At 39.8% G+C, this 19,770-nt stretch overlaps 1 protein-coding gene across 7 annotated transcripts in view; it reads left to right on the top strand.

The window, feature by feature from the left end:
* Positions 1 to 19,770, top strand: part of BCAT1 (branched chain amino acid transaminase 1) — a 108,832-nt gene that overhangs the window by 40,497 nt on the left and 48,565 nt on the right. For all 7 annotated transcript variants that reach the window (XM_014832424.3, XM_014832422.3, XM_014832423.3 and 4 more), the window contains exons 3-4: positions 8,003 to 8,203; positions 18,969 to 19,079. In XM_014832424.3, the coding sequence (XP_014687910.1) occupies positions 8,003 to 8,203; positions 18,969 to 19,079 (312 nt within the window). The remainder of the gene's footprint in view (positions 1 to 8,002; positions 8,204 to 18,968; positions 19,080 to 19,770) is intronic.

The raw sequence follows: 19,770 nt of genomic DNA, 5'->3' as shown, positions 1-19,770 counted from the left end.
TGCAGAGATAGTCTTTGAAAGTGTAAGTACTGAGGCCAGTGCAGTCAAGTATAGATGCACCATTGAGTGGTGAGCAGAAGCTGTCTGAATGGAGGCTGACACTGTCCTCAGATGCTCTCAACCGACTTGTACTAGCCTGCTATGGGCTTTCCCATTTCAAACCAAATGGTTAACCCAACTACGCAATTTGAGTTAGGAAATTCTGGTTTTTCATATGCCCTGTTTCTGTCAGTATTTCTTGTCATTTCACAAGCCAGTCATTGTGGCCTTCCGAATTCTTCCACAAGCATTTGGTATGAACCATCCTGACTTTGAAGTCATCAGAGAGCATGGAGCATTGGCAAGAGATTAATTACGCAGGAGAAAGTATCATTTTACAAATACTGTTATTTTTAGCCATCTTTGGAAAGGAAATGTAGAAAAAGAAAATAATTTCTATAGAACACTGATAAAAATTATTTATAAAATTTGTTTCTTTTATGCCAATGACTTTTTTCTCTCAGACTTACATTTCATGTCTACTCAAAACCAGTCACACACCTTCAGTTAACATCGTTTGTTTACTTTTGAACTTCGTTCAACTGTATCACCCTAATTGTTTAGATTTAGTATACTTAGGTAATTTCTCTTTGAGCTCAGGTTAAAAGCTGGTATTTTGAGTTTCCAGAATTGCAGACATTTTTTCAAATAAAGGAAATTAGAGTTCTTGATGAAATTCGGAAGCTGCCCAATTGTGCATTACTGTAAACTACTGTGTATAGGGCAATCCCTAAGTACAAATTAGAAAGTTAGAAGGTTACTATTCATATCATTAAGAAATCACGTGTCAGGGCCGGCCCATGGTCGAGTGGTCAAGTTCTCGTGCTCTGCTTCAGTGGCCCAGGGTTTTGCCGGCACTGCTCATCAGGCCATGCTGAGGGGACGTCCCACATGCCACAACCAGAAGGACCCACAACTAAAAAAAATATGCAACTATGTAGTGGGGGGATTTGTGGAGGAAAAAAAAAAGGATTAGCCTTTAAAAAAAAGAAAAGAAAAGAAATCACATGTCTTATAAAAGGGTATAGTAGTTTACTGAAATAGAGCTAATACCTGGTAATTTAATAACTTATACTCAATTTCTAGTAACTTAACTAGTATTAACATGTTATAATTACAAGGGCACTAAGTCGAGCATAAAAACACCTTATTCTATATCTCTGCTTTGCCATTACTAACTTGATCTCTCAGGGCCAGGGTGTCTCTATGGATGGTCCTAGAAGTATTTTAAGGAGAGAGTTCAGAAAGGTAAAAATGATGTATTGGGCCATAATCATTCTTAAAGTTGATTCTTTAAGGGTTTGTAATAAAAACAACAACAAAAACGTTTTTATGAAATATAGTAAGTATAAATGTTTTTTATAAAAACTGTAGCAGTCTATTATGTTGAGATAACCATAACCATGATGATCAATCCAAATTTAGTGAAGTTTAGAACAGAATTAACCAGACATATTTGATATGTATATATAATCCTTACTGCGCTAAACGAGAGTTAAGTCAACATAATAAAGAGAAATGACTTCCGTTCCCAATTGTTCAAGTCAATTAAAAGGATTTTTTAGAGCCAAACCAAGCGTTTTGGAGGATTAGCTGTCTAGATAGAGGGGTTCTATGAGCAGTGAGTAAAGCAGGCGCGAGGCAGTTTGAAAAGCTGAGACTACCACCAGGTTTCTGGGTCAGAACTACAGTTCCACACTTACTGCTGGAGGAAGAAATAAGGGAGTTTGGATAAACTGGAGGCACCGCATGTCCACTGTGACAAGTGGAGGAAATGACAGGAGGCCCAAGAGGGGAGGGTGGGAAGTTTTAGTCCTCCCATCCCTCCTTCCTTGTTAGACAAAAGCATGTAAAGAAGAATGCCTGAGGGCTGGTAAGTGTTCGGGGTCATGTGTACCCAAAATACAGCCCTACCTGTGTTCCTTGTTAACAGAACCCTGATTTTGTTTGCAATTCTCTGACTAGCCCTGGGTGACAAACTTACATTCCCAGCCTCCCTTGCAGCGAGAGAGATCAATGTGACACATTTCTAACCAAGAAGGCATAAGGGAATTTTTGGGAAAATTTTGCTTTTGTGTTCAAGGGAACAGATGTGGCTAGTATGGTCCTTTTCCTCCTCTTTCTTTGGACCTTGATTAGGTCATTAAAGCTGAAGCTACAGCTATAGCAGCCTTCTTTTCACTGTGAGGAGAGGGTCAAGAACATCACAGAGCCTTGATACTATGGGATGCTGCCAGGCTTGGCTCCTCCCCACTTGCTGTGGGAGAAAACCAACTCCTCTTTGTTTTTTACTTACTTGCAGCTGAATGCATTGCTAAACGATAAGTAAAAGCGATAAGTAAAAGGTTTATGCAGAACTTTAGTGAGAGGTGGAATTGAAAAAGGAGGTTAGTGCCATACTTGGGCTTCTTGATTTTTGGGTTACAATATTTGGACTTGAATTTGTAGCCATTTAGCTGTCCATGGGCGTTGAAGGGCATGATCAAGCATGTGATTATGTTCATGAGGGATTATGAGGAAGAGACACTAGGTATTTGCTACCGAGAGGGTAGGAGAAATTGAGGAATCAGATTTATTAAAGAAATACTTATAAGCACAAGTGTCTCAATTCAGTGATTGACACGGGAAACTGAGGGTTGGGAGAATGTTGTGAGAATGATAAATGGCCTCAAAGATAATAAAGATGCAAAGAAAATATAAGAAAAATGCACAGTGAATTTGTAGCAGAGATCATCTCTGGCAAGTGGGAATGTGGTTGCCAGGGTTGTAGTTGGAAATTTTTTCCTTTTCCTTTTGCTTTTCTTCTTTACAGCAGCATTTTAAAAATAAGAATTAAGAAGTAAAGAAGTAGAGAGTATTATAAGGGGCCGGCCCGGTGGTGCAGCAGTTAAGTGCACATGTTCCGCTTTGGTGGCCCAGGGTTCACCTGTTCGGATCCTGGATGCGGACATGGCACCGCTTGGCACGCCATGCTGTGGTAGGCATCCCACATATAAAGTAGAGGAAGATGGGCACGGATGTTAGCTCAGGGCCAGTCTTCCTCAGCAAAAAGAGGAGGATTGGCAGCAGTTAGCTCAGGGCTAATCTTCCTCAAAATAAAGAAAATAATATGAATATCAGAAATAGGACCCCAGTTTTGAAGGAAGTGTTGTGTGTTCCATTTTAGATATGTTCAGTTTGGGATAACCAAGGTCATACGATTGCAAAAGAGTACGTGGATTTTAGTAAGAATTCAAAATTCACGAGACTTGTATCTCTTGTCAGTGGTTCTCAGCCCTTCCTCTGTATGGACCCCCACTCTTGAGTGTCTTTTTCATTGATCTTAGGTAGGGCATGGGCAGTGGTATTTTTCTAAAAAACACAATCTTCCCAGGTAAATCAACTCAGCAGCCAATGTTGGGAAGTATTGCTCTTCACGGTGAGGAAATCTTCAAGGGAGATGGTGTGGTATGGCTCTCATCCCTGAGGGCACAGTTAGAATCACTTGGGTAACTTAAAACAAAACAAAACAACCAACCAACCCCCTCACCTCATCTCTCCAAGATTCTGGTTCAGTTCCGGAATGGGGTCCAGTTGAGGGGGGTTAAAAACCTCCGCAGTTGGATCCACTGTGCAGCCAAGGGTGAGAGTCACTGATGCAGAGGGGGAAGTGTGGAGGCTCAAGGAGAAAGCTCCATATGACCCAGAGTCTCTTATTTTACCACCAGTGAAACTATCCTTCTCTCCCTTCTCCTTTGCTCCTTCATTCTTTTAAAACAGCGAGAAATGAAAGGAAGTTAGCCATGGTTCTGGCATTATTCTTCATGGCTCCTTCAGATTGCGTGGAATAGAGAGAGAAGCTGGGATTACTTTAATTGCCAGCAGCACTTATGGTGAAGATTCCTGGGGAAATAAGAAAGATGGTACAATCTCGGTTGTACAGAGCCAGAATTCATGGAGAATTGGAACGTGGGTCAGTATACACTGGAGGAACTGGTTCTCTTGGCCCATCCATTTTTCCTACTGCAGCAGCCACAGTGCCTGTATGACTTTCTCCTACCGCTCCCACATTTCCTGCATTCTTGCCACGTTGGGCTCTTTGCGGTTTCTTGAACATGCCAAGCATGTTCCCACCTCAGGGCCTTTGCACTTGCTTCCTCTGTTGGGAATACTTTGCCCCTAGATAGCTACATGGCCTACCTTCTGCTCAAATGTTGCTTCATCAGGGAGGCCTTTCCTAACTAACCCTTGTATTTAAAAGAAGCGTTCTGTTTCCCACTCTATCCTTTTAAAGCTGCTTTCATTTTCTTCATAGCACTAATTACCTCCTGACATCTATTTATCCATTTGTTTCTTTTTACTGTTTCCCCTTACTAAGAGAACAGGACTTGTTTTGTTCCCTGAGGTTCCTTTGAGCCTGTGACAATGCAGGTACATAATAAATAGCTCAAAAAATATGAGGTTAAATGAATGAATAACACTTGGTCAGAGCAGCTGCTGCCTGTCCATGGCCGACGGTGAGCTTGCTGGAGAAGCAAGGGCTGTGCTATACACATCTGGTATCTCCTGTGTTTACTCAGTGCAGTGCCTGAGCTACTGTGCTGGTGCAGCTAATGTTCACTGGGTGAATAAAAAGGCAAAATACTAAGAATAATAAAGCAGATGAGGAAGACAGAGGAACAAGGGAAGGAAAGAAAAATCACCCTACAGTTGTTTGATATGAGGCAAAGCCATAGTCTTGTTTTTAAAATATTATGTAGATTGAAATAAAATATGATGTGTCATTGAAATAAAGTTGTATATATTCCATTGTCTTGGTTTTGTGGCAGGAAAAGTTGTTGTAGAGCTTAGACCTCCTTAAAGGTATAATGATCATGTGTGGGCAGCTTCTTGTTGGTTAACTAATGATAGAATTGATTAGCTAATGATAGAAATAGCAGCTGGGAGGATGAACTTTTCCGTTACTTTTAAAGAACCATGCAAATTATTGGTTCAGTCATTTACAAAATACCAAGAGCTCTGTTGCCTTTGCAATATTTAAGATGTATCCAGAATTCAGTGAGTATAAAAAACTCACCATTTCTACCCACCCTGCCTCCTCTCCATTTTCACCTACTCTCATCTTTCTGTTCTTGTTTTGTGTCTTACCTTCCCCTTTAATAAGAAACCTTTATTAATAGTCTTAGATGAAAATTTGCATTAAATTTGTCTTACTATATTGATATGGTTCCAGAATTTTCTTAGCCCAGGATCTCCCCGCCATCCCCTAAGAAAAGCTAGTAACTGAAGCAAAATCACAAGTGCTTCATTGTGCAAGAATACTGTGAAACCATTCATGTCATAAAAGTTTATGGTAGAATTTCACTCCCTTTAAATCCCGGCCATCTTCTGAGAATGAATCTGTCATTCATTAGGGAGTTCATCTGAAATCAGCCAAACCTTTTTCTCAGTAGGTAAGAAAACCTTTACTGTTGTGTGTGCCAGGCACTGTGCGATGGTTGGAGATTTAACTGTGAGTACTCTAGTCAGAGTTCTTGTCTGAACAGTCTAGAGGGATTGGCAGTTTTTTTTTTCTTAAAGATTTTCTTTTTTCTTTTTTCTCCCCAAAGCCCCCTGGTACATAATTGAATGTTTTTTTAGTTGTGGGTCCTTCCAGTTGTGGCATGTGGGACGCTGCCTCAGCATGGCCTGTCTGATGAGCAGTGCCATGTCTGCGCCCAGGATCTGAACTGGCGAAACCCTGGGTCACTGAAGCAGAGTGCTCGAACTTAACCAGTCAGCCACAGAGCTGGCCTGGCAATTTTTTTTTTAATGGCAATTTTTTTTTTTCCTTTTTTGAGGAAGATTAGCCCTGAGCTAAGATCCACCACCAATCCTCATCTTTTTGCTGAAGAAGACTGGCTCTGAGATAACATCCATGCCCATTGTCCTCTATTTTATATGTGGGATGCCTGCCACAGCATGGCTTGATAAGTGGTGCTGTGTCCACACCTGGGATCCAAACTGGCCAACTATGGCCACTGAAGTGGAGCATGTGAACTTAACTGCTGCACAACTGGGCTGGCCCCCTTGACAATGTTTTGTAACGGGCTAGATAATAAATATTTTTGGCTTGAGGGCCATCAGATTTCTGACATAGTTAGTGCACTGTGCCATCATTGAAGGTAAAAGAATCCTGTGACTATGTTTCATTAAAACTTTTTTTACAAAATAGGCCAGAAATTGACAAAATTGGCCTGCATGTCAAATTTGCCCAACATCCTGCTGAGTCTAGAGGATAAAAGGAGAGAAATGGGGTTCAAGGATCAAAGCAATTTAGCTGGAATGTATTCCTTTAAATAAGCTTATTTTCTTGCTCTTAGGAGAGGGTTTTAAGTTAACTTACTTGGATTAAATAGCCACAGAAGAAAGTCGGGTTTTTTTTTTTCCCCCAAATTTGTCATTTTATTGGCATATTCCAGAGTAGCATTGCTAGACTAGCCTGAAAATTACAGTGACATGTTGTCCTTCATGCCTTATGCGTCACTGTAATGTGAGCTTTCCGGTTGTTTTAGAATGCATTTTCAGCCTGAATATTATTCTAAAAATAAAACTGATTATCATTCATAATTTATGAGATGACTAAGGCAGCTGTAAGGCAGTGAGCTGATCAGAAGTAATTAGATCGTTTTAAAAGTGGTAAAAGCTGAGGATGTAAAGTGAAGTTCTGTATTTGGTTTTGGATGGAAATGAGCACTTTTGTGGATTAAAAGAAGTGGAATTTGACATCTCTTACAAGCTGTTAACAAGCTGAACCTGTCCTGGTTAATAGCATTTAAAAAATTTTTTAAAAATTTATTATTTTATTTATTTATTTATTTTTGCCAAGGAAGATTAACCCTGAGCTAACATCTGTCCCAGTCCTCTTCCACTTTATATGTGGGTTGCCACCACCGCATGGCTGATGAGTGGTGTAAGTCCACACCCAGGATGTGAACCCTGGCCACCCAAGCAGAGCTCACCAAAGTTTAACCACTATGCCACGGGGCCAGCCCCTAACAGCGCTTTTTTAACTGGCCCAAAAGCTCCTTCCCCTGTGGCTTTTGTCAGCCTTCTAGGGCTGTTGTAAAGTCAATGATGGTATTGTCTGTGGTTCGTATGCTTCTGTGTTTGGTCATTTGAAATGGGCAGGCTGGCTCTGTGGGGGCTGGTGAGATGCTGCACTGTGAGGTTGTTTCCTATTACTCTTATTTGTCTTCCTTTGAATAAGAGGTCCTTTGTTCTCTGTTTCCTCCACACAGAACAGAGGATTGGTATCTTAGTGTTCATTCTTGTTTTCAAAGAGGAGAACATTTGCTTCAGTCTGCTTATTTCTTCTCCAGTGCACCCAGGGGGGTTTCGAAGGCTCTGCCAAGAATTCTTTGGGAGAGTTGGAGGATAACCATCACCAAGAAGTTCAGTTCTTAATGACATCCATTTTAGTGTAACAAGTCATTGTGCGTGTCACTGTTTTTATTATAGAAGACACTTCTTTCTTCTTTTCCAAATGCTCAACGTGAGTCCTATGATGGTAACAAAGAAAGATTGAGTTCTCCTTTTTGCATCATTTTACCCCATCTGCTGTTTTTGCCTCTGTTTCTAAATATCACTGAATTTTGTTTCTGATATTTATTAGGCAGTGTACATTGCAGAGATTTCAAACAACAAGCCAAATTCTGAATCCAGGCATGATTTGTTTGGTTCCCATGGCATTGTAAAATTTCTGAGGTAGTTGCCAACATTTATAAGTCAGGTGGGGGTGGGGTGGGGGAAATGGGTGAAGGTGGTCAAAATGTACAAACTTCCAGTTATAAAATAAGTAAGTTGTAGGGTTAGGGGAAAAAAGTCAAGGGATTTCACTTTTTAATAGCCAGTGACTTAAATTTTATCTTTTTACCCTCTATATCATGGCTGCCAGTGGATGTTCAGTGACTTTTCTTTAATGGTGCTGATTTCTTTTCCCCAGGCTAAAGATCTAATAATCACACCAGCTACCGTTTTAAAGGAAAAACCAGACCCAAATACTCTGGTTTTTGGAACTGTTTTCACGGATCACATGTTGACAGTGGAGTGGTCCTCAGAGTTTGGATGGGAGAAACCACATATCAAGCCTCTTCAAAACCTATCCATGCATCCTGGCACCTCGGCTTTCCACTATGCAGTGGAAGTAAGTACATGGGAATTAACGATGCCGATGTGCTTGGTCTTTACTGTAGGTACTAAGGAGCTCCCCATGCTACAACAGGTTTTGGGGGCTGGGCGCTTTATCATATTTACTCAAGGAAGTCATAAATGTCTTTAAAACTTTTCCTGTAGACAGTTGGATTGAAGGTAAGTCTTAACTAATTTTTCAGATAATATTGAATTTTCTGTAACGTCAGTAACAAAGTCATTGAGAGCAAAGAGGAAGCACAATTGGTAAGAAAATTAGCAATCGAAAAGCCAGTACTGTTAATATTTTACTGTCACCTCTCTTAGATCTTCTAATGATTGAGAAGGGGTCATTGAGTAGAATATTATGTTTAGATTTTAATGCTAACTGCATGTTTTTATGACCACCGGTAACATGTGGTTATGCGTGTTAAGGGACCTGTAATTAAATGTGATCCTTCAGGTTTGAGTGGAGTAATTATAAGCATAAAATGTTAAATATTCAGAGAATGCCGTCACTGGTCCTTCTCAGGATACACACTTAGCCAGATACACAATATACTCCCTGTTCCCTTCACCTTCATTTTATTCACTCATTTTTAATTTATTGGACATCTTTCCTAGAATATTGGGGTGCTGGAAATAGCAGTGGCCTACCTATGAAGGGACCAAAAGATGGTAATACAAAATATTTGTAACAATAGCGATAAAATAACTCCCTGTGTTTATGAATTCCTGCAGTGTGCCCTGTACTAGATACCGCATATGGATCATCTCATTTAGTTATTTTAAGTGAGAAAGCATAAGATCAAGCGTTTAGGTTCTGGGGTCAGACTTCCCGGGCTCCGGTTCTGTCTGTCTTGCTCCACACGGAGTTCTGTGATCTGGGAAATGTATTTAGTCACTTTGTGCTTCAATTTCTTTACCTCTAAAATTGAGGTAGTAATAATTCCTACCTCATAGTGTTATTAGAAGGATAAAAGAAGATAACTCATTTCAGCATGTAGAGCCCTGCTTGGTGTGGAGTCAGAGCCCAGTTGTTAGCTGTTATTGTTAACCCCTGAAGTACTATTATTAGAAGTAGCCCGCACAGAGGCAGGTTCAGGAAAGTTAAGTTTCTTCGCCAAGATTACACAGCATTAACGGGGGAGCCAGCGTTCAAATGCCAAGTTCCTGCTCCCTGTGATGTCACCCCTAAACATATACACTAAAATTATCAAGAAGCCTGACCAATTAGCTTGTTCAAAACTATAAATTCGAATAATTTGGAAGCATTCACTGCCTAAGTGTATCCAGCAGATGTTAAACTTAGGCATCTAAGTTGCCATTCTCAGCTCTGTGTCTTAATTGTATCAACGTGGATAAGTTCTTTCATTATCTACTCCAAGCCTCAGTCTCTTCAATTATAAAATAAGAATGGTAGCTGCCCTTGCCTGCATTGTAGAGTATAATGAAGAGCAAATGAAATAAAGTGCTTATAAATTTGAAAGAAGGAATATGACAAACCCCAGGGCAGTGGATTTCAAACTTAGCATCCATCAGAATCACCTGGCTCCACCCTCAGAGTTTCTAACATGTTCCCATGTCATGTTAATACTGCTGCTCCAGGGACTACATTTTGAGAACTGTTGGCCTATGGGAAGTAAATGAGAAAGGATTAATGTCTTTTTTCTTTTTTTTGCTTGCTGGGGAAGATTTGCCAAGCTAACATTTGTGCCAGTCTTCCTCTATAATTTCTAGAGGAAGATTAGCCCTGAGCTAACGTCGTTGCCAGTCTTCCTCTATTTTATATGTGGGTCTCTGCCACAGCATGCCTGATGAGTGGTATAGGTCTGTGCCTGGGATCTGAACCCTTGAACCCGGGCCACTGAAGCTGAGCACACCACACTTAACCACTATGCCCCAGGGCCAGCCCCTGGGTTAATTTCATTTTTGAAAGTTAAAAAAGATTTTGATGGCCATTGGGTTTTGAAAACTCACTGGAACTCTATTTAGATGAGTTGGAAGGTGAATTTGATTAGTTTTGCTGATTTAGATTTTTGTGATCAGAGTAGTTTCAGAAAAAAAATCCCAGATTACTATTTTTGTTAAATAAAAACTGAAATCTTCTCTGTGTTGTTAGTGTCCACTTAGGATATAAATACAAAAAATGTTTTGCATTCAGATCTGGATTATGTATTGCATCAGTTATCTGTTGCAATGTAACAAAATTAACGGTGTACAACACCAACCATCCGTTTTATTATCTGTCATGATTCTGGGGGTTGACTAGGATGGCTAAGTGGTTGCTGTTTTAGGTCTCTCATGTGGTCGCTGTCAGATAGTGGCTGGGCTTGGAGTCGGCTCAAAGGCTTCCTGACTCAGATATCTGGTGCCTGGGCGGGGAAACCCAAAGAGCTGGGGACTGAAAAGCTGGGACTCTTCTGGCCTCACTCCTGTCTCTCAAGCATGCTATGGCATCAGGGTAGTCAGACTTTGTACACAGTGACTCAGGCTCCAAAGCTGTGTTTCAAGAGACTGAGCCCAGATAGAAGCTCTCTTGTTTTTTATGCCCTACCCTCAAATCACACAGCGTTAACTTCTGCCATACTGTATTGTCATGGTGGTCACAAAGGCCTGCCCAAGTTCAAAAGGAGGGGATGTACGCTTCATCTCTTTTTCTTTTTTAAAGATTGGCAGCTGAGCTAACAACTGTTGCCAATCTTCTTTTTTTTCCTTCTTCTTCTTCTCCCCAAAGCCCCCCAGTACATAGCTGTATATTCTAGTTGTAGGTCCTTCTGGTTGTGCTATGCGGGACGCCGCCTCAGCACAGCCTGATGAGTGGTGCTAGGTCCATGCCCAGGATCCGAACCGGCCGAACCCTGGGCCGCCGAAGCAGAGCGTGTGAACTTAATCACTCGGCCACGAGGCCGGCCCCTACACTCCATCTCTTGATGAGGAATGTCAAGGTTCTAGAAGAGCACGTGGGACTGGAAATATTGTGTGCTCAGTTTTGGAAAATACAGCCTCACATCTCTCAGTGATAAACCGGGAGATAGAGTGATACATTTGGTTGCCGTTTGTCAGATTGGGCTCTTAGGTTAAATAGGTCAGCTATTAGGACAGTATCACAGGAATTTAGGAAGGGTGACTGCCTTGTGCAGAGAACCTCAGGGTCCCTCAGTCGTCTCAGGCATACTGATTCCATTTCCTAGTCACCTATTCAATGGCTGTTGAGTGCCTACTATAATGCTCAGAACTCTGCAGAGTGCAGGGTATAGGATGGTGAGCCAACTACCCGTGATGTCACCCTCAGGAATTCTTCCTTGTCTTTTTTTTTTAATCCCCACTAAAGAACTTAGGCAGATACTTTATTTCAAAGGTATTCTTCCCAAATGCTGCATTTGAAACATTCATGTTTCAGGCTTTTCCATCGGTGTGACTGTTTCTCTTATACTGACACACTTATGACATCATATTATTGGATGCCAACTTGATTCTTACGTTCAATAATAGTTGTAATTTTTTCATCCAAAAGTAGATACATGAGTAATCTCCTTGGACATCTTTTTCCTCCACTCAATAGCCCTATTGCTCCTAGAATTCATTTTATTTTGAGATCTGCAACTACATGTGGTTTCGTGAATTCTGAAAGTATTTTTTAATAGATAAATATATGAAGGTTTCAAATAGTGAAGGAGAGAAATGTGAACTGTGAGTAGGAAACATGGATGAAAGAAAAGGAAACTTGATAACAGGCATTTTATTTTCAGGTTAAATATTTAGTGAAATAAAACATAATTTGAAGAAATAGATAACATATATTACTATTTAGTGAATACTTATAAATGAATGCTCGTATAGCTACCATCCAGGTAAAGAAATAGAGCACTTGAGCATCCTAGAAGCCTTCGTGTGTCCCTTCCACGTTGTAAACCATGTCTTCTAGCATCCCTCATTCTTAGTTTTGTGGTGACCTTTCTTTGCTTTTCTTTCTGAATTATCTGTATCTCTAACACTGTATTTTGCCTCTTTTTGAACTTTGTGTAAATGGCGTTATATTGTGTGTGTGAGCCTAATTTTTAGCTCAGTATTATGTAAGATCTATCCATCCAGCATCAACCCTAACGTCTGTGGGGCTTAGGACAAAAGTGCAAGCAGAGAGACCCCGTGGGTCATCCTCTCTATCTCTTCCTGTTCTAGCTGCCTCCTGTACCACAAGGGGCCTTGCACACACATGTGTAGATACCCACTCTACTTGCAAACAGATGACCCCTGACCATCCCTTGGACTTGGGCATGGGCACACCACTGGTGCTGCCTGTTCTTGGGAGGATGAACCTGAGGAGGCCCATTCAGGCCCTAAAAATGAGATCAAGGCCATTTGGACAGAGAACTCTAGAGAACTGGGTACTTGGAGTCTGGTTTAGAAAAGGAACTCAAGGTCCAGCCGACTACCTGCTCCTCTTGAAGAGGAAGGTCACAGCTGGAAGAAGGCAGGGAGGAGAGCCCTTCTAAAGAGTGGGGCTCAGGGCAGAGCGCCTGGTTGCCTGGGTCTAAGGGTGGTAGTACCACTTTGTGTTCTTTGTAGTAATAGTGTTCCTTTATGTGAATATATTCAGTCTATTGTTGACGGACATTTGTCCAATTTCCTTCTGTGAACGTTCTGGTACATAGTATGTTGGTGTACTTGTTTATGAGTTTCTCTAACTTAGCAGTTCTCAAGGTGTGGTCCACAGACCCCTAGGCTCCCCTTCCAAGAGATCGTAAAGTTTAAAACATTTTTTACAATACTACCATGACATTTTTCTTTTTCACTGTGTTGACATTTGCGCTAGGTAAAACTCTGATGCTCAGCGTCTCTGGTTACTCGTTATATTCTTTGCTGTCTGCATTGCAGGATAAAAAGAATGTCAGTCTTGCTTAAGAATGTTCTTGGTGAAGCAGTAACAATGATCAATTCTGTTAAATTTTGACTCTTAAGTAAATGTCATTTTAATATTCTGTGTGATGAAAGCAACTTCACATAAAGTACTTTTGTGTACTGAAGTACTGTGGCACTGCAAGGAAAAGAAATCGTGTGATTGTTGTGTGTGGTGAGCTGAGCTGGCTGCTTTTTTCATCGAGAACCGTTTTTACTGGAAAGAACAAAGTATCGTTATTCAGACTTGAGCATTTTGCAGGTGTTTTCTTGAAAATGAGCCTGTCACTTCGAGCAAAACAATGGATCGTGTTTGTTGCCAGTGATAAAATTCTAGCTCTCAAGTGAAAATTCAAATTTTGGGAAACTTATATTCACTACCATGACTTGACGCTTTCAGTTGTTAAAGAATTTTCTAATGATATTGGTGGTGATATTAACAGGTTTTAAAATATATTTCTATATATAGTATGAAAAAATATATACAGAGGGAGTATGAAAAAAGTGTTAACCTTTGGAAGATCTGCATAACACAGTAAACCAACATTTTCCAAATGACCATTGCATGACATTGCAAATTTATGCATGAGTAAGGATCCATTCAAAGTACAAGATAGACTACGATGGCTTTTTTTCTTTTTTGCTGAGGAAGATTCACCCTGAGCTAATGTCTGTTGCCAGTCTTCCTCTTTTTTGTATGTGCCTCACTGCCCCAGCGTGGCTGCTGCCGAATGGTGTAGGTCTGCGCCTGGGAACCAAACCTGGGCCACCAAAGTGGAGTGCACCAAACAACCACTAGGCCATGGGGTCAGTCCTGACTATGTGGTTTTGATGTGTCAATTTGGCTAGTCTGAACTACAGTCCCCAGATTTTCATTTTTACTTTCCTGGTTAGCGTGGACTATAAGACGTTCTCTTGTGAGCACTGGAGAACAGAGGGAGGCAGTGGCCGTTTTGTTGCATACACACACCTTCTTGTTATTCAGTCAAACACTAACCTAGGGACTATTGTGAAGGAATTTTGCAGATGTGATTAAAATCCCCGATCAGTTGATTTAAAGTTAATCAACAGGGAGCTTATTCGGGGTGAGCCTGACCTTAGGACTTCTGTGAGGTGAGAGACCACACAGCAGCTAGACCTGCAGGTTCATTCTTTTCCTGGATCTCTCCCTTCCTGACTGCCACCTGTGGATAGGCTGCAGCTCACATCTCTGGGGTCCAGCCTGCTTGTGATCTTCTCTTTCTGGCTGCCTGTCCTGTGGGTTTCTGACTCGCCTAGCCAGCCTCCATAAATTCATTGGCCAATTTCTTCCAATAAATCTGTTAATGTTACACGTATTTCCTACTGATTCTGCTTCTTCTCACTTGAACCTTGACTGAAAGACTATTGGATTTTAATTAATTAACCAAGTATGAAAACTTCATTGATAGGGTTTCAGATTCCACATTATAACTAACCTTTAAGGAACCACCACTTGTCAAGTTTTGGTGTAGGATCAAGGAAGAATATCCACAACTATCTGAAAAGGCTCTTAAAAATACTTTTCCTGGGGCCATCCTGGTGGCACAGCAGTTAAGTTCTGACATTCCGCTTCAGTGGCCTGGGGTTCGCCAGTTCAGATCCTGGGTGTGGACATGGCACTGCTTGGCAAGCCATGCTGTGGTAGGCATCCCACATATAAAGGAGGGGAAGATGGGCATGGATGTTAGCTCAGGCGAATCTTCCTCACCAAAAAGAGGAGGATTGGCAGCAGATGTTAGCTCAGGGCTAATCTTCCTCAAAAAAAAAAAAAAGAATATAAAAAAATACTTTTCTCTTTCTCGACTGCCTGTCTATCTGAGACTGGGTTTCTTTGTGTACTTCAGCCAAAACAACATATTGCAAGAGATTGAAAGAGAAACAGATATGAGAAGCTAATTGTCTTCCATTAAGCCAAACATTAAATTTGCAATAATTTAAGACAATGCCACACTTAACACTAATTCTTTTGGAAAATATAGATATTTTTCATTAAAATATTTTAACATGTTACATAGTTTGTTATCGTTAATAAATAATTAACAATTTCTCACTCCTAATTTCTATGGTGAATATTGGTAGAATTACCTTATAAATAAAAGCTCCTTGGGGCCTTCATAATTTTTAGGGGTGTAAAGGCATCCTGACACCAAAAACATTTGAGAAATGCTGCTTAGGGATATATCTAGGAATGTGTTGCTAGTATTGGATATATTCTCAGTCTTATAAGAAGAGGGAAACTGTTTTCCCTAGTGGTTTTATCAATTTTTATACCAGCCGTAAATTAGCAACTAGTTCAACCATGACTCATAAACCTTGACAACTCTTAGTATAGCCGGATTTTAAAATTTTAGCCCATTTATTTTATTCATTCATTTATTTTATTTTTTTTTTGAGGAAGATGAGCCTTGAGCTAACATCTGCTAATCCTCCTCTTTTTGCTGAGGAAGACTGGCCCTGAGCTAATATCCATGCCCGTTTTCCTCTATTTTATATGTGGGACGCCTACCACAGCATGGTCTGCCAAGCATTGCCATGTCCGCACCTGGGATTTGAACTGGCAAACCCTGGGCCGCCAAAGCGAAACATGTGAACTTAACCGCTGCACCACCGGGCTGGCTCCTAGCCCATTTAATGTAATGGCATGTTATTGTGCTATTAATTTCTACTTCTCTAGAGAGGTTGAACATCTTGTCAGATATTTATTGGTCAGTTAGGTATCTTCTTATTTGAAGTGCCTGCTTGTTCCAGTCTTTTGCTCCCTTTACTATCGTGTTGTCTTTCTTTTTGATTTGTAAAAGTATAAAAGTATTTTATATATTTTGGATATAGGTCCTCTGTCAGTTATATGTGTTTTAAATATCTTCCACACTCTGTCTTTTTACTCTCTATAATTTTTTGACCACAAGGAACTTGAATTTTAAAAAGTTGTATTCATCTATCTTTGTTATGTGTTTGGTACTTCTGTGTCTTGTGTAAAGAATTTTCTTATCCCTCGATTATGAAGACATCTTCCTATATTATTGATGTTGTGTTTCACAGTTAGGTCTTTAATCTTAGAAATTGATTTTTGTATGAAGTAGGAATCCCGTTTGTTTTTTTCCCCCTGCTCGTACCTAATTGTCCCAACACCATTAAAAAAGACTGTTCTTGGGCCCGGCCCTGTGGCCGAGTGGTTAAGTTCATGCGCTCCACTTCGGCTGCCCAGGGTTTTGCTGGTTCGGATCCTGGGCGCGTACATGGCACCGCTCACCAGGCCACACTGAGGCGGCATCCCACATGCCACAACTAGAAGGACCTACAACTAGAATATACAACTATGTACTGGGGGCTTTGGGGAGAAGAAGAAAAAAAAAGAAGATTGACAACATATGTTAGCTCAGGGCCAATCTTTAAAAAAAGAAAAAGACTATTCTTTTCTTTCTGATACTGTCATGCCACCTCTATCATATACGCATGGGTCTGCTTCTACATGTTCATTTATGTTTCCTTGTCTTGTCTATCGAGATCTCTATTCTGTTTCACTGTTTTACTTGCCTATGTGCACAAATGCCACACTGTCTTAGTCTCCAAATCATTATAATAAGTCTTGATATCTGTTAGGACAGGTCTTTCTATTTTGCTCTTCAAGAATGCCTTGGATATTTCTTGACATATAACTTTCAGATTCAGTGTATCACGTCTGCCAACTTTTGTAATTCAGTTTGTTAGAAGAAAATAAAATGCCCTGACGTGATTTTCATTTGTATTGCATTTAATCTGTGAATCAATTTGGGAAGAGTTGGCCTCTTTATCATATTGAGTCTTTCAACCCGTGAGCGTGGGATTGCTTTCTACATTTGCTTATGTCTTTAATGACTTGGTGGACTTTTATATTTTTCTTGTAGGTCTTTCACTTCTCTTGTTAGATTTTCCCCCACCTAAGTATTCCATTTGATTCTATCGTAAATAGTGTTTTTATTTTCTAACTGCTCCTGTTTCATAGGAATATAATTTTGCATCTGGCTACCTCGCCTAAACAAATAATTTCAAAAGTTTGTCACTTTTTCTTGATTTTCTACATACTTAATCTTATCTATGTTTTGTGATCTATGACAGTTTTACTTTTTCCTTCTCCAAATTTTATGCTTTTTATTTCATTATTCTTGCCCTATTATATTGGTAGTACAATGTGGAACTACAGTAGTCATAACAGGCGATGTGTGAGATTCTCAGTCTGAAGAGGAAAGCTTTAAATTTTACCGTTAAGTATAATGTTTGCTGCAAGTTTACTGTAGATATCCTTTGTCACTTAAGGAAGTCCCCTTTTTTTCTTAGTCATCTAGGAAACTTTTTAAAAATCATAAATGAAGGTTCAATTTTATCGATGCATTTACTGCATCTAATGAGATGGTCGTATAGTTTTTTTTTTTTTCACATATTCTGTTTATATAATGAATTTCATTAATTGATTTTCTAATGTTAAACCAACTTCTGTTCCTGGGATAAATCCAACTTAGTCATGCTGTGTTATCCCTGTGTGTATTTTGCATCTGTATTACTCAATGAGATTATCATATAATCTTTACATGTATTTCAACCTATATCAAGTATGTACAGTTTAAAAATGGTGAAGTCAGTTGAACCTTAAGAAGTTACCTTCGTTATCTCCAGTAATGCTTCTTGCCTTAAAGTCTGTTTTGTCTTATATTTAGCAATATAACCTCACCAGCTTTATTTTATGAAGTATTTGTACGATATATTGCTTTTTATGTCTTTTTGTTTTGGATATTATCAGTGGAGTCCAATCTGACAGCTTATCTTTTAACTGAAGCTTTACTCCTATTACTTTTAATAAATTACTCATATATTTATACTTAAATAAAATCTAATTTTATACTTTTTCGTTGTGCTACGTGATTTATATTTCTTTTCTTATGTAACCTCAAGGCTATAAGCTTCTAAAGGCCCTACTTTTCATTTTCATTCAGTTCAACATATTTTCTAATTTCCATTATTTTTCTTCTTTGACTCATACTTTATTTAGGAATGGGTTTCTTCCCCAAAATGTGGCTATTTTGTAGTTTTTTTTTGGTATTGATTTCTGGCTTATCTTATGGTTGGAAACATGGGAAAAGAACGTGCATTCTGCAGGTGGTGTGTGCAGGTCTGTATGCTTAGTTTGTTGTTCCTGTTCAAATCTCCCTTATTTTTACTGAGTTTTAGTCTGTTCTATCAGTTACTTAGAGCACCTGTGTTAACATTTTCCCACTGCAATGATTGATTTTTCTCTTTTCTCCGTATTTATCAGTAGGTACCTACTTCAAAGTCTTTTCACATTTCTGCGCAGTGTTTTGTCTGTGCTGGCACTTTGAGAAAGGTGGCATGGCCCTAACATAGTATAGTCTTGGGGTGCTTGGTTTCTGTGATGGGGAGAGCTGAACCAGCTCTGGTCTCATCTAGATTATTTACTATCCAGAGTCTGAATGAGCCAGATTAAATGAAAAGATACATGGGTATTGTGGGGGGCAGGGCGCTGTGGGTCCTTTGGTTTCCATCTCCTTTGTCTGGGCGGTGAGCCCTTGTGTGGCGATGTTTGCTCCCCACGTCCGTTGATGTGTTATTTAGCAATGTAGGTCCTGTTAAGCAAAGGATAACTGAATTCCCACCAGATTTTGGTAATAAAAGGACTTCTTTTTATCCCAGTTACTCTAAGCACTCTGTCAGCTGTTGGCTTTGCTAGATTTAGGGATCTCTGGTTGAGGTCTCTGTCAATAGCTTTACATGATGGAAGAGAGGAGCGCCCATAGAAAAGACAGTCTTTTGAACGCAGGGATTGTTTTCATTTAGTTACCCCCTAACATTTATTTCTCTCTTATCTTCAGTTATTTGAAGGATTCAAGGCATTTCGAGGAGTCGATAATAAAATTCGACTGTTTCGGCCAAAGCTTAACATGGATAGAATGTACCGGTCTGCTGTGAGGACAACTTTGCCGGTAGGTAAATTTAGGAGTTTCTTTTGTGTTTCTCTTAATATAATGAGTCTCTGAATTTACCACCAAACAAATAATTTCTGAATACTTAGATCAATATTCAGTATGAACCGTATGCACAGTGAAGTTATTTCTGATGTACTTTGCAACTAGTGAGGTAAAAATACAAGAAAATAACCAGTGCCATTTGGCAATCCCACAATTTATTTCTTTATGACTGTCTGTGGGGGATTAATGTGTGTGTAGGAAATAAAAGCATAAGGAAGAAAAATATGCCTCAAACTGAAATAAATAAAATTTAAAGACCGTATGAAATTATAATATTGAAAGCAGAAAACAGGATGGTGTACCACACGGGTGTTTGGGGGTATTTTGCTTAATTGCTTTAGACACTAGCAAGCATATATGATTTAATTAATTATTTTGCTATTTTACTCTGAGTTTATTTAAAAAAGAAAAAGGCTATCAAAATGGTTTCTCGTGGCCATTGGATCCTGGCTGTAGCGTTGTTTGTTGTGGAGCAGAATTCATTATAAGATAGGTTGGGTTTAGACTCTAGGTAGGAGGTGACTTTGATCACTTCTATGCCCTGGGCTGTGACTTAGCTGTCTTTTTGAACTGAAAGAAGTCTTTTCCTTCTTTTACTTATTTGAGTACCTAACCATCAGGATCCTAGCCCAAGCTGTGCATTGAA

The sequence above is a fragment of the Equus asinus genome, chromosome 22 (genome assembly GCF_041296235.1).
Source record: "Equus asinus isolate D_3611 breed Donkey chromosome 22, EquAss-T2T_v2, whole genome shotgun sequence".
NCBI lineage: Eukaryota > Metazoa > Chordata > Mammalia > Perissodactyla > Equidae > Equus > Equus asinus.
This window is presented reverse-complemented; position numbering and strand designations above follow the sequence as displayed.